At 39.9% G+C, this 16,404-nt stretch overlaps 1 protein-coding gene across 13 annotated transcripts in view; it reads right to left on the reverse strand.

Moving 5' to 3' along the window:
* Positions 1-16,404, reverse strand: part of ncoa2 (nuclear receptor coactivator 2) — a 234,854-nt gene that overhangs the window by 54,696 nt on the left and 163,754 nt on the right. For all 13 annotated transcript variants that reach the window (XM_052022839.1, XM_052022845.1, XM_052022847.1 and 10 more), the window contains 3 exons: positions 6,927-7,027; positions 5,000-5,177; positions 3,994-4,182 (listed from right to left, as the gene is read on the reverse strand). In XM_052022839.1, the coding sequence (XP_051878799.1) occupies positions 3,994-4,182; positions 5,000-5,177; positions 6,927-7,027 (468 nt within the window). The remainder of the gene's footprint in view (positions 1-3,993; positions 4,183-4,999; positions 5,178-6,926; positions 7,028-16,404) is intronic.

Below are 16,404 nucleotides of genomic sequence, written 5' to 3' on the forward strand. Positions count from 1 at the left end.
AAATTCTTGGCTCAATGCAAGGGAGGTAAAGCACCAACATTTGAAAATTCTCATATCAGGGACCCCCAGATTGGGTATAAGCATAACCAGATACAAGTTAAAACTCTCTCCACTTGAACATAGTTCAGCCACAGATAGAAGAGCACCATAGCAGCACTTATTGTCAGTTAGTTTCAGATTGTGGGAAATTCAGTAGTATGGAGAGAATCTGTCAAATCCGCCCCAGACAGGACTTCCTTAAACTCAGTGGTCCAGGCTGGATTTGAACTCAGTGCCTGCAAGTGAAAGATCAATGCCAAATCCAATTATGTAGCAATTTATCACATCTATCAGAGGGACTCTGAAATGATTATACAACATGCATGGTAACACTGACAACTCCGCTGATCTTCTCTAAAGCCTTGCTATTTGATGCAGTTATCCTCCCCCAACTGGATGGCCCCTTAGCCCATCTCTTCTATAATTTAACACCCACATCCACAGCCCAAGTCAAAAGGTGGTAAACTTGAATAACATTCCGCTAACCTGGCAGTCTATTATCTGATCGGACTGGACCACTTCCTGCTGCATCATTTATTTCTTTTTTAGATGCAACTATTTTTTGACTCTAAGATTATAGAATGATTTCCCTATCCTCCACCAGAAACCATCTACTTGATCACTGATCCAGCATATGACCCACTTTCTTCATCTCTGGTTCAAAATAGGAGCAACTTGGACTCCCTTACATCAACAAAACAAGTTTCTGTAGAGCTGCCACTCCTTCCACTTCCTCTGTCTGTTCCGCTTCTTGTTCTAACCCTTCCCTGGGGGTGGGGGGAGGAGGGGGTGCAGGGATGGAGGTGGAAATCACCACTTGGTTGCATCAAGGGATTATACATACAAATTACACCTAGCTTTATCATAGCTGTTGATATGACAAGCCGAGATTTGCTATCATCCAACAGTGTCAAACACAAAATTGATTTTTTGTTTCTTGTATCCACTTAAAACTTAATCCATAATTATTTGGTATCAAGAGGCCAACATAACTGTAGTTTTTAAGTAGGTATTTGCTACTTCACATTTATTTTGTATGTTATCTTGTCTAAGATCTTGCAAGTGAAACAATAAGCATTGCAGCTGACATTGCAACCACATTTTATGGGTGAGTAGCTGATTTATTACTAAGACACACAAGATTTTGCAACGTGCTGGATGGACTAGTTTTACCTGACTTGCACTATTCATAGCTTTGTATCAGTCAATGGACAAAATCAAAATTATGGAATCTCACAAGCTGGGGATGACACTGAAGTACATAATGCATGAAGTTGTTTCCACATATTTGAGTTGCTGTTTGATGAAACAATAAGGCCTGGAAATTCCGGTGCACTAGTTGGGCGTTGCCGTGGAGCATCAGATGTTTCAGTCACTGGCCCCTTGCTGCAAATTTCAGGTCTGCTCAATGCCAAAGGCAGTGGCCACCACTAAAAGAACTTTGCACATCTTTGGGAAGATAAAGAGCAGGCTCGTCTGTGAACCAGTTTGGTTGACGAGGTGGCTGGCCACTATAAGCCCAGCCAGTGGGAAGTGGGGAGCCATCTGAGCTCATGCAGAGGGTCAGGGACAGTAAGGAGGTAAAGAGGAAGTTGACGAGTGTGGAAGGAGTAAGGTTTGGTGATCATCACCTCCAAATGGGACCTTGGTCAATAGTGGGCATTTGGATGAAGACTGATGGAGTTGCTGGACAGGGGAATGAAAGGTAAATAGGTACTTGAAGTATATGGGACCTAATCCTGCAAAGCAATGTGGTGACCTAGTTATCCTCAGTGACCAAAAATAGTTGTTTCCAAGATAACATGCTACAAGTATTCCCCAGTGCTCCAAAAGGCACGTTGCATGGGGAATCACATCAGCCTATGCACAAATGACATGGAAATCATCACAGAGTGATACGGTACGGAAACAGGTCCTCCAGCCCACTGAGTCTGTGCCAACCATCAAACACTCACTCACATTAATACCAGTTTTTATTCTCCTCATTTCCACCCCAGAGCCTACCAGTCACCTAAACCCTAGGTGGACTATTAATACCAACCGATGTCTTTGGGATGTGGGATTGAAACCAGAGAACCCGAAGAAAACAGATGTGGTTACAGGGAGAAAGTATAAATTCCACACAATACTGCAGCAGAGGTCAGGACTGAAACTGCATTGCTGCCCTGAGCTGTGAGATAGCAGCACAACAAGCTGTGAAACTGTGCCACCAGGGCATAAAGGCAACTCACACCCAAAGTGCCCCACTGAATTTCTGGAGTGTCATGAATCAACTCGGAAATGGTCGTCACAGTGTTTTGCTGCCAAACAAAATGTACTTTCAATCACGCAGCACTGAAAATAATGGCATTATATGATTGAATTGCTAACAGAGGTTTCTCTTCATCACCGCAATCAAAGTAATTTGAAAATAAAAATTGAAAATACATTTCCAATCTGCTCAAATTCCTTTATATGCAAAGGTATACTTGCTATATATTTTAAGCTATTATAGCAAAAGAAGTTAAATATGGACTATGTTTGTAAATACTATGCTTTCACTACAAAACAATTTTTGCAGTAGCCGAGGTGCAGTACTTTCTTATAATACTCTCAAGTGAAATAAATTGTTTTTGCTACGTATGTTAATAAATATCCACAAATTATAAAAATAGTGGAATCTGGTATTTCAATATTAATTGAAAACTGTCGATTAAAAATTGAGGAGGATTAACATTTATGTTATATTTCTGCTCACAATCCATGTAAACAAAAATATGGAAAGTCACTGAAAAACATTTGAAATATTTACTATAATTTAAATACAATTACTAAATTAAGTCAAGCTACTTTATAAGAGCAAAGTCTGGTAACTACGTTTGTTTCCTATAACTAAAATTCTGCATATACATGTTGCAGTTGAAGGCACAAGTTCTTCTATGATTAAAGGCAATGTGCTAGTATCCTGTTGGAACACTGATTTAATTGTGTCAAGTATTCCGCAATTGCCAAACAGGAAGAATTCTGGTCAAGCCAAACAAATGAAATAGAAAATAACATGATTCATTTTTTTAAATTAAAGTTCCATCCCTTTACATTAAATACTTTAAATGTTCCTACTATGTGGTTTACTGTTATTTTACAGATTTTGTTTAACTTGAAGGAAACACATCACTTTATGGCTTGCGATTTTGGAAAGAGGGTGTACAATAAATCCTAGTTGGACCAAATGTAATTAAAGTAAATGAGATTTCTTTGTGACGATTAACTATTATAATTGTGTTGCTCCTTAGTTAAGGTAAATTAGATCAAAACACCAAAGCAGCTCCTATCTTAATTATGTACAAATAAGAAAAGGATTTGAGATAACGTAGTTTCACTGCTTCTGTCATTGATGTTTGTGTTGTTTATTACTGATCAGATACAAGTTTATGTAACTCCCATTGCAGAGAGCAAAACAATATGAAGTTTCTATAAATTATCTCTTTTGCAATTACACACAATAAAAGGAACATTCTGCTTCTAAAATAATAACGAAGCACACTTAAAGCACTTTAGCTTCAAAGCTTGCAAAAATTATGTTAATGTTGTAATATTTACCAGTTTTTTTTTCCTTCTCAAAGGCAGCCCTTGTTATGCACCAGCCAAAGTCCAAAGGACAAGCAGGAAGACTGACCAAAGGTTACCACAAACAGGAGCTGCAATGCAGCCATTAGGCGGCATGCATGCCTGACTTTCTTTTGCTTACTGTGGGGAAAAACACCCAATTTCCACAAAGTGCTTCCACTTGCCAGCACGTACATGCCATATGAGAATGAAGTTTGCAAATCTGTGACCCACAACTCCACATTAACACAGGCCTCAATACTTGCAATCTAGAGCTGTCTTGGAACGTTTACACATTTTTAAACACATTACAAGTGATTCTGTCATTGTGGGTTATCATTATGCCAGTGTGATTGCATGAAATCTTACCTTCCCCCTCTTCTTTTATTGACTTTGGTTGAGATACAGCAAAACACTGCATAGTTTCATATTTCTGAGGTGCTTCCTGGTTATCATGGCCTTCCTCCTCAGTCTCACCAGGCGGTTTAACCAACATACGACAGTTAAAAGTGTGGCTGTTTCGTCTCGGGGCTTCACTGGACCAAGGCACCACATTAACTGGGAAATGTAATGATTCATACACTTCAGTATGAAATTGGGAAAAATAATTTGTCTACTGTAAAATCTTTGTTTCCTATACATTTTGTATTTAATGTTAAAATATTCATTATATGATGCATGTGCCACTGTTGCCATGTTCAACTTAAAAGCAACTTCCCAGTACATTAACATGCAGAAAATAATAGGCAAAGAATATCCAGGATTTTTTTTTCAATGTCTACACAAACAATCGATAATCTGGAAGCCAACTACTTTGAAATAAATTTAACCAGATTGGATTTAATATATTAACTTGGTTATTTTATTCTGAGGCACAACCTCTAAAATTGTAACATGACTCAAGTTGTGATTTACTTCATTGTCTCTTGGTGACCCAACTGTCATCAAGGTAGCTTTGGAACCTTGATCAGATGACTGAAAATAAAGCTAACAGCCTATTTTTAAGGCTTAGGCTTCAGCAGCAAGACCTTGGCAATCTACAGAGTTCCAAGGAATACTCCACTTGGTCAGTGAAGTAATAAGTTGGTTGCCAGCAGGCAGAAAAGCACGAGGATCAAGGCGGGAATACATGACAGCAGGTGTTGCTGCAGAGCCTTGGAGCACAGGGATATCACACAACCTCAATTTACCCATTAAAAGGGCCAAACATCAAAAAAGGCGCCAATCAAAAAATCCCTTACAAAATGGTAGCTGCCAAATAATCAGTATAAAAGCAGCATCCAGTGATCCACTGCCAATTTTGAGCCATCAACAGCTGCAAGAACAACTAACAAGTATTAAATGAATAGGCAACAGTATTTAAACAGATTCTTACCAAGAGATTTAGGCAAAAGGTTTCTCACAAACTCTGCCTGGTCACCAGCATGTAGAATGCTGCATACACTGGAGTTTATAAGCTCTTCTTGGTTGTACTTCAGGTACTGGGTCACGTTCTCAGATACAAACACTATGTGCCCTTCAAGATTGACCACAAAAAGGAATCCATCCAAGGCCTATAAAGAATAGATGCTACAAAGTAAATGCAATTTTTAAAGACACCCTCCCATCTGATACATTATTCTGCTAAAATGTTAGAAAACTTGAGATTGTGGACAAATATCAATGGCACTTTTCATTTTCAAATGTAAAAGTTCTTGAAATCATTTTTCATCTACCGCTCAACACCCTGGAAGCTGCTTGGATATATGCAGACTGCCAAACTAACACCACGCTGAATGCAGCCTGTGAGCAAGCAGTCCCCTGTGCATCCATACAACTTTATCATTTGACACCCTCTTCAACTGCCCTCTCCCCACATCTTCCTACTGACAGATGCTGCAGCAACATTCATTATGTACTCCTTGCAGTGCAATGCTGAGACTAGGAACAAAAGGCAGCCTATGTCTTAAAGGGCAGCACAGTGGCGCAGCTAGTGGAGCTGCTGCCTCACAGCTCCAGCGACCTGGGTTCAATCCTGACCTCCTTCAATCCTGTGTGGAGTTTGCATTTCTCCCTGTGACCACATGGATTTCCTGCAGGTGCTCCCAAAGACATGGATTGGTCGGGTAATTTGTATTGTAAATTGCCCCTGGTGTGTGGGTGAGTGGTGGTATCTGAAGGGGGAGGAGATAGTAAAGTGGTGAGAACAAAAAAGAATAATGTAGGTTCATTGCAAATGGGTGCTTGATGGTCGAAGCAGACTCGGTGGGCTGAAAGATCTGTTTCCATGCCGTATGAATGTCGAACATTGATCCATCCTTGTTCTATGCCAAAGGCTAAAATAATATGGGACATGAGTACTATCTATTCCTAACTTCGAGAAGTTGGCAGTGAATCACCTTCTTAAACCTCTGGATTCTGGGTGAAGTTTCTCCTACACTACCATTCCAAGAATGCAGAGGAACATCTATCCTGCTGTTACAAGACTATTGAGCGGTCCCCCAATACGATAAGATGGACTCTTGACCTCACAACCTACCTTGTTGTGGCCTTGCACCTGTCTGCCTGCACTGCACTTCCTCTGTAACTGTAACACTTTATTCTGCATTCTGTTATTGTTTTCCCTTGTACTACCTCAATGCATTGTTGTAATGCAATGATCTGTGTGGACGGCATGCAAAACAAAGTTTTTCACTGTACCTCTGTACACGGGATAACAACAAACCAATTTACTAATATGTGCCTAAGCAGAAGGGCAACTAACTTCGAGGAAAATTTAGGAAAATAGTGATATCTCAGTCCTTCCTTGTGATGGAGCTTGTTGAGCTGTCAAGTTACTCCACTGTATCTTATAGATGATGTACGGTGCAGCCAAGGTGAACAAGTAACTTTCATTTCACCTCCGAACTTGGCTCTTTTATCCAAATTCCAAGTAATACTGGAATAAGGTCCGGAGCTTGGTGGTCCTGTCAGGACTGAGAAACTGTGAGCATATTTTGGTGAGGAGGTCAGACAGTGCTGTCAGTGAACCCTTTCATCACTTAACTGATCATATTAGTAGAATTGAAGGGTGATAATTGGCTGGATTTGAACTGTCCGTAGTTTGGTTACATTTAAACCTAGTGACATAGAGATCAAGTATAACAGATGTTCTCCCAGGCAAGATTAGTTTAACCACCAGAGATCAGGAAGATGTCTCTCCATTAGTTTGAGCAGAACCAAAATGCTATTTGAGTGAAGTCTGGTCCTTAAATTTCAACAGGCAAGTCACTTAAGAAATGACAGTGAAACTGAGTTTCCATAGCTCTTGGTTCTAAACTGACCTCAAGCATCATTGGTCCAAGTGCATCTTTGTCGATGACACCTTGACCCGTGGAGGATACATCAGCCTTTTGCACAGCATCTTCATTTGCAGCAACCTTTTCTGCAAAACAAGAGGAAATTATTGCAACATGGATTCTTGCAAAATTTTCACAGATAGTTTAATCCTGAAACAACATTGTGCTAATTTTTAATGGCTATATTAATTTGTTTCAAGAGGCCAGTTAAGAATCGGGTGGCAATATATTGTGATCAAGTAGTCTTATGTTCTAGAAAATAAGTTGTTAAACCAAAATGGCTTCAAGCTTAAAAGACAATTCTAGTTAGCAATTTTATCTGATCCTCCCTGTATCCTGCTGATGGGACCAATGGGAGTATGTAGCAATTTCAGCTATTAAATCACAGGGAAACTTCAGGTTCTTGCTTTTGGATGAACACTTGACATTGGGCTGATGTGCAAGGATTGAGAAATAATCAGACATAAATACCCCATGAAAAAGGCAAAATAACATTTGTTGTTTATCGCACCACTTGTTCCTTTGACCCCATGCCCACGAAACTACTGACCACCGAACTTCCCTTCCTGGGCTCTACTTTAGCCAATATTGTTAATGACTCTCTGCCCTCATGGAATATCATACCCGCTTCTAAATCTACAATCACTATAGCACTCTCAGCAGAAAAATAACAACTTCCATCACACAATTTCCTTTCTCCATTGAAAATCCTTGAGTAACTTTCAACTGTGGCATTTTCCCATGAACTCCATGCCTCTATGGGTGAGACCACATCCTCCACCCTCCACAAGGGACCACATCCTCCTCTGCTCACCCACTGGGTGGGACCACATCCTCATTCCCCTACCCACCAGGTGGGATCACACCCTCCTCCACCCACTTGCTGGGTGGGACCACATTCTTATATTTCTAGTCACACCCTGAGAATCCCCTCCAAAACTTCTCTTCCTGCTTTTATTTCTCAAGTTGTGGTCTTGATCCACACAGTCCTTGGTCAGGTCATTGGAACATACAGTGTTTTGTATCAAATGTACACTGTCCACAGCCAGTTCCAACTCTTCATCATTTTCAACACCTCCACTACTGCCACACTCCAAACTGCCCCCCTAACATACACTTGTGGACTGGCAGAAACTTCATCTCAATGAGTAATAGGAAGACTAAAGCCATTGCACTGGATTGCCACCATAAATTCCACCCCCAGGCCAATCTACCTCATTATGGCCTTGGACCTTATTGTCTGCCTGCTCTGCACTTTCTCTGTAACTGTAACACTTTATTCTGCATTCTGTTATTGCTTTTCCTTTGTACTACCTCAATGTACTGATGTAACAAAATGATCTGTATGGCTAGCATGCAAAACAAAGTTTTCACTGTACCTTGGTACATGTGACAATTATAAGCCAAGTTAATTTAATTAATTTTAATTTTTGACCCCAGCTCTTCTTCCTGGTTATTACCTGACACAAAACTAGGCTGCTTGCAATCTTGATGTCAAATTTGTCCTCCAAGGTGAGCTTCTGCCCACATTTCCACATTAACCTTAAAATCATTAAACCCCAACTCCACCCCTGCATCAGATATCTGCAGAAACCCCTTACATGAGTTTGATGTCCAGACTTGATTATTACTCCCTATCAACTTGAGATCATCCAAAATTCTGCTGCCCCCTCCAGGATATTACTTTAATGCTCAACTATTTTCACCTGAGCTAATACTTCATGAAACTTTGTGTCAAGTCTTGTCTGGTCGCAAACCTGTGAAGCAATGTGGGGAATTGAGCTACCTTGAGATTGTGGTGCAAGGTCATTTTTGACTGTAGATACAACTGATGTGTGCTTTGTGCTTTGCTTCAGAGGGTAGTCAAAAGTTCAGCACAAAGGAACACCACAATGGCGCAGCAGGTAGTGCTACTATCTCGCAGCTCAGTTTAGGACCCGACCTCTGTCCCTGTCTGTGCAGAGCTTGCACATTTTCTCTTTTACTGTGGGTTTCCTCCTAGATCTAAAAGAGGTGCTGGTTGGTAGGTTGGTAGGCTAAATTACCTCCAGTACAGGTGGGTTGGAGATGATAGTCATGTGGGATAAGTGGAAATAAGTGGAGAAAAGGGATTATTTCAGGAGATTTCCTTCTTTAAAAAGCCATCAGCGAACCAGTAGGGTTTTTAATCATTATCTGACTGCTTGCTGGACACTTTTAATGATTACCAGTATTTAATTTCCAGATTCTTAGAACTAATTTCAAATTTCTATATTACCATGCTAAGCTTTGTACACATTTCCTCTGTTTTTTTAATCCAGAAAGCCCTGTGACTGGTAGTCTACTGAACGCTCTGAATTGGTGGTAGAGAGAGTCCCTGAAGAATGAAAGGGTAGGTCGACGTTTGTGACTGAGTCCCCATTGCAAAGCACAGCAGCTGCTACTATAACTACCAGGCTGTACACAATCTAATGATATTGGTACCTAATTCTCGAAGTATTGCTGAACTCACTGGCTTCATCTGTTCTGAATTATAACATTCCAAGATTAAAATCAATTGTCATTGGCAATTTTTACTTCTTCTAAACATTTTAGAATGTACTGAAAGTTACTGAAAAGGCAATATAGAAAGTAATGCATACAAATTCATATGTAAAGTCACTGCAATATCAACATCAAATCATTCCATATTTAAAATAAATGACACTGATGTGCATTTCCCAGAAGGATGGGGAACAATATTAGGCAATGTGAGCAAGGAAAAATAATGGGCTGCCAATAACTGACTCCCACATCAAACTACTGGAAGTGGAAAGAGTAAAACTAAAAGAAAACCTGAATATTAAATATAGTTAGGCTAAGATGCTCATTACCTTAAACAATAGTGCATTTGTGCAGATATTACTTATGCTAGCTGGATGCACAATCGGTTACTAGAAGATGTTCCAAGATCTGAGATTCTTTACTAACAATTTCATGAACAAAATCATTTAACTAAATGACAATTACAGAAGGTACAATTAAAAGAGAAAAAAATTAGCACTTCTAAAAAAAATACACAGCAATTGGGGATCAGAAAAGACAAAGACCCATATGTGGTGGCTATAACGATAGTGATATCAGAGTTTGCCTCTGTTAAGGGCTGAAAATGGTTCAGACATGCATAGCTTAATCTGGAAATTCTCAAGTTGCTGTTATCAATTCAGTGCTCCTCAACAGGTATGGTGTTTGCAAGACTTCTCCACAATAATTGAGGGAAAGCAATGGACTGACAAAAAACCCAGCTATTTACAAATTAGTTTTGCTGTAAAATACCCTGAAAATTGTTATGCCTTGATACCCAAGATGCAAGTGAGTTTTTAAAATGGTTCTCTGAACTGTAATTACTGCTTAGCAAACTCTTGTGGTATTTTAGCTTTCACCACTTACATTACGTTACAGTCTTTATTTCACACTCTCTAAATTATTCAATTATTTGAAAAAAAAATTAGCTTAATCCTGGTTTACTGTCTGTGAGAACTTATCAATGTTGCTGACAACTCAGCTAACTTGATGACATCAAGGTTGCTCAATACCAGGAATGGCCAACCACACCATTGTCTGAAAAGGTGATGCTCATGCTACAAAGATTGCTAAAATCTTTGTTGAGGATTTATTTGCGTTCAGTAGCGATGTTGTTCTGTTGTGCTAACTGCAGAATCTGTGCCAACTGATTGTCATTCTACCGTCAGTGGAATAGCCATTGCAATTCACAGTAGATTAATTCTACAGCTGGATTTTGTGGCATGATGAGATGTAGCACATGAAGAGTTTTTTTCTCACCTGTTAGCCAAGTTTACACTCTTCTATGTCTATTATTTCTTGACTATTGACTTCCAGGAATATTATTTGAACTACTTTACTGTTGGATTAAGTGGGCTGGAATGTGCTGCCTGCGGTAAGTCCCATGTCCTCGCTCCCAGCATTTGGACACACTGCAGATATAGCTTGTACAGATACCCTGATGTCAACTTGCTTGCAAGTGTTATCCATATCTACCTAATCTAAAATGGCAGGACCCTGATTTAATGGTGTCATGTCCACAAACAAAAAAAAACTCTGACCATCAATAAAGTCATGTCTTTCTCCTGGCTTTGCTGGCTGTCAAGAGACTGAATTCTTCAGAATCTCCTTGATGTTCAGAAATATTCAAAAACTATTACAAAATTTTAACAAGTCAAAAAATTACAAGTTCTGACAAAGTTTCAAAATAAATCACTCTAAAACACTTGTAAATGAAACAGTTAAACTAAACTCAATAAGTTCAAAAGAAATGTAACTAATTTTATAATTACCCTTCACCCTCGCAGCCATCCCTGCATTTAAATGTTAAAATAAGATATCTTTATTAGTCACATGTACATCGAAACACACAGTGAAATGCATCTTTTGCGTTGAGTGTTCTGGGGGCAGCCCACAAGTGTTGCCACGCTTCCGGCGCCAACATAGCATGCCCACAACTTCCTAACCCGTACATCTTTGGAATGTGGGAGGAAACCTGAGCACCCGGAGGAAACCCACGCAGACATGGGGAGAACATACAAAGTCCTTCCAGACAGCAGCCAGAATTGAACCCGGGTCACTGGTGCTGTAATAGCATTACACTAACTGCTACACTACCGTGCCTGCCCCTGTTCATAGTTCGGTTCATAGTTTCAGTGAACAGATTCCTCAGGTTAACTACTGCAGAATTATTGTAACTTTTTACTTTGTCACTGAACTCCATTGGTGGTTCAAAGTCAGAGTGCAACTGAGAAAATCGTTGGCAGAACTCAGCCAGTAAATTTAGGGCTTCTGTTTTTGTACTGGAGCCCTGAGCTTCCTCACATTCATAGGAGGGGAAAATGTTGGTATGGAAGTGCTGGCATTTTCCAGAATGCCAACTGTTTTGTTTTCATCTGAATGTACTTGGTATTGTACATCATAAATTCTGTTGATATTTCGACTTCAATCTTGGAAAAAAAAACAGGATTTACTTTCCACATTTTTAGTCCAATGCCTTCTGGATTTTCTCTGCAAAGTTTACTATTTCAGATCTTTTATTTCACAGCCATGTCTTGGTCTTATGATAGGTTGAGAACTACTAATCTGGTGCTTGAATAACAACATGTACTTTATTTGTATGCTCCAATTTTAATATTTGATCAAAACCCTGAGGTGCAGACAGCCATTTTAGTCCAAGGAATAATAATATTGATCACTTGTGTCTGGAATTTTAGTTAGAGCCTTAGTGAGACAGCAAGACCTAATTTTAGTTAGCTGCAAAGATGAACAACAATTCTATCCTTGTTTTCATTGATAAAATTAACTGAAAAGATCAATACAAGCCAAGGAAATGTGGTAATTACAAAATACATGCTGGTCTGAGCATAATTTTAAAGCACCCAATGTCTGATGCTCTAAAACCGCATCTGTTTCTGCTTTCTCAATGTTAATGGCGAAAAATGGGTTGACAGTCTGGTTCTTCATATCTCCCTTTACTTCACATCCCAACTTCATTCTGAACAGCTGCTGTGTGTACCATTCTGCATTTTAATTTCTTAAGAAGCAGCATGAAGTGAAAACAAGATACATTCAGAGTGCATGGTGCAATCTGGCTCTAAGCAGATGCAATGTGCTCATTTCCATCAGCCTGCCAGAAGGGAGGATCACTCTTTCCTGCTGAGTACGCCTTTCCACTGGGATTATGGCAGTGTCTTCAGAGACTTTGTTTATAATTACACTAACTGTAGCAACAGCAGCTTTGCCTACAAGATGACCATGTTGGATAGAATTCAATTGAACAATGTGATCGATTATTCTCTAAGAAAAGCTACACTCCTTTTTAATAACCAGTGGGATTAGTTGGCACTATAACAGCGGAAATAATGTAAATTGCTAATAAATGTTACTGTGTGTTATTGGCAGAAGAGTTGAGGGTTATCCCCAGTTTTGGATAAACAATGTCAATTCAAAAGACAGAATGGGAAAATCTGTACAGTAAATGAGTATTTTAATTTACTGCTTCAACATAAATTTAGATTTTACATTAAACATCTATTAACATAAAACATGCAGCTGATAAAGTCAACACTACTGCAAACGGGTATCTTATTTTGTTAAAGACGGAAGTTAAAATCTCAAAAACCAAATGCTCAAAATACAGATAGTTTACCAATGTGGCAGACCATGGAGCAATTTATCAGTCCTGTTCCACATTCAATTAAGTTAAACATTGGAGTCATACAGCTGAAAAAAATGCATTCAGCAATTTACCCCTCCCACTGACATAATGCATCACAAAAGCAAATTTTGAGAAATTCTGACAACTGCACACCTTTGACCTTCAGCATATACTGCAATAGTGTAACATTAAGGTTATAACATCTTGGTTGGAAGGTTTCTGAATGACAAGCTAATTACACATTTAATGGTGTTTAAGTAGTCATGCACACCTCCTTCAACAAGTCAACTCGCATCATCTTCCTCCAACCAATTAACATCAGCCACAAGGCGAACATTTTTAAAATAAAAATGCACTATTCACAATCACAATTTTTCTTGAAGGTTGGTGGGTCATTTGATGGAGCTCAGCTCCAGTGGCCGAGGGTTATTCAGTGGAGTTCACCTCCTGTGGCCAAGGGGACAACTGGTGCAGCTCACAGCCAAGTGGACGTCTGGTAGACCTCAATTCACCAGTTGAGGGACACCACATGGAGCTCAGCTTCACTGGCCGAGGGATGTCTGGAGGCGCCCACCTCCAACATCTCTCTGAAACAGTCTATGCTTGGCTACAAAACTTTGGAATGAGCCTACTTGTGGTATAATGTAACCAACTATGCAATGCTTTGCATGAATCATGCTGATACTGCCACAAAATTATAACTGCTCTAAAATAAATGTGCAATAGAGTCATAGAGTTATACAGCACGGAAACAGTCCCTTCAGGCTGACATTTCATGTTGTCCGGGATGTCTATCTATGGTAATTCCATTTTCCTGCATTTGGCCCATATTCCTCTATTCCTTTCCTATCCACATACCTTTCAAATGCTCTTTAAATGCTGTGACTGTACCTGCCTCTACTGTTACCTCTGGCAGCTTGTTCTATGTACCACCACCCTCTGTATGGAAAAACTTATCCCTCAGGTCTCCTTTAAATATTTCCCCACTCACCTTAAACCTATGCCCTCTAGTTTTAGACTCCCATACCTTTGGAAAAAGACTATGACTATCTGCCCTATCTATGCCCCTCAATCCCTCAGCCTTCTGTGTTCCAGTGAGAACAATCCCAGCCTATCCAATCTCACCTTGTAACATCCTAGTGAACCTCTTCTGCACCCTTTCTAGTGCCACCACATCTTTTCTCTAGTGTGGTGACCAAAACTGCACACAATATTCCAAGTGTGGCCTAACCACTGTCTTGTACAGCTGTAACATGATGTCCCAACTACAATAATCAATAACCCAGTCTATGAAGGCACACAAGCTAAACGCCTTCTTCATTACCTTCTCCAACTGTGGCACCATTTTCAGGGAGCTACAAACTTGCACCCTAAGGTTCCTCTGTACATCAACACTCCTAAGGTCCCTGCTGTTTACTGTATATATGTCCTGCCGGTATTAGACGGCCCATAATGTATTATCTCATACTTGTATGGATTAAATTCCATCTGCCACTGCTCTGCCCAACTTACTAGCTGATCTATATCTCTCTGTATCCTTAAGTAACCAGCCTCACTATCTACATCTCCACCAATCTTCATATGCTCAGCAAATTTGCTCATCAGACCACAGGCTTTCTCATCCAAGTCACTTACCAATTCCCGAGGTGCACCACTAGTTACAGACTTCCAGCCAGAAAAAACAATCCTCCACCACTACCCTCTGCCTCCTGTCACCAAGCCACTCTTGGATCCAGTTTGCCAAAACACCTTGGATCCCATTTTCCCTAACTTTCTGGGCCAGTCTACCTTGTCAAAAACCCTGCTAAAGTCCATGTATAACACAGCTACTGTCTTGCCTTCATTAATTTCCTTGGTAACTCCCTCAAAAAACTAAATTAGATTTGTAAGGCAGCATTTCTCCTGCACAAAGCCATGCTGACTTCCCCTAACCAGTCCTTGCCTTTCCAATTGATCATAAATCCCAACCCTAAGAGTTTCTTTCCAATAGTTTCCCTATTACTACACAAGGTTCATTGGCCTGTTGTTTCCTGGTTTATCCCTACCACCCTTCTTGAATATAGGAACAAAATTAGCTACCCTTTAGTCTTCCAGTACCTCATCCATGACTAAAGATGATGCAAAATGACTGATGATGCATTGCAACTCACTTTCTGCAACAAGGCAAAAAAGAAACACTATTCTATGTACAATGCTTTTTAAAGGAGAAATGGCGAGGTGAGGGCTGTCAATCTACATGGGACACAGGGGAAAGGAAAACACCAATGAGTTAGTTGTGCACCGCATCACACTAAAATTAGAAAACCTACCATATGGCTCCATGAAACCAGGAGCATTCATATTCATTAGGAAGCATTTTACTCCCAGAAAAACACAAGACCCTTCCTGTGCTCTCCAAATGTGTTTATCTTTTCAACATTAATGGACTATATTTCACTATGCTGCTGAAATTTCCTGCAGTGAATGTTAAATACAACAGCTGCACTTATTCTCAGTGTTTACACTTAGTGAGAGCGAGGAAAGAACAAAGCTCTGTACTGTGCCAGGTACAGCTGCTATGATATTAATCAAGCTTTTCTATTCTTCACCACATCCCTCCCCATCATTCTTTCAGCTATTATGTTACTTATCATTGAGGAACGCCATCTTAATTTATCTGCCTAGATTAACTCAATGACCTAGATGATTCCATCATTTCTAATAATTCCAGGGTCTTTACTTTCACTCTCCTGCCAAGCACACCAACATTAGCGCTATTACTAGCTTTTGAGAGTTCGGAATTGTGTTCCTTAGGCCTATCCCTGATCAAGTTATGCTGTCTCATTTGTCACTTCTTGCTCAATTGGGAAATGGAGATCTCCACAACTTCTCTTCAGAACTCAGAGTCTCAAGAATGGGTCTCATGGCACTTCTTTTCACTGTCCACAACATTTGTCTCTCCAATATGTTCGTAACCAGTACTCAGATCATAGTTTTCCAACACCATTATACAGTTCAGAAACAATGGCCTCTGATTCTTCAGTACACCACTCAGGGTGTATTACTGGTTGGAGATGCATTTTTTGATGGAGCACTTGTCTCTTTAACTGAACCTAAAAGTTTCATGGAACTATTCAAAGAGCAACAGGGCAGTTATTTCCAGATTATCGGGTCCTTAACTCATTTCTGTTTGAGAGGCCTTGTTGTGCATAAACTGACTGCCATATTACCTTATGATCAATACAGTCAAGCTTCAAAACTAACTAACAAGGTCTGGCATTCCCAAACATCTCAAGATAGAGA

Source organism: Pristis pectinata, chromosome 9 (genome assembly GCF_009764475.1).
Source record: "Pristis pectinata isolate sPriPec2 chromosome 9, sPriPec2.1.pri, whole genome shotgun sequence".
Lineage (NCBI taxonomy): Eukaryota > Metazoa > Chordata > Chondrichthyes > Rhinopristiformes > Pristidae > Pristis > Pristis pectinata.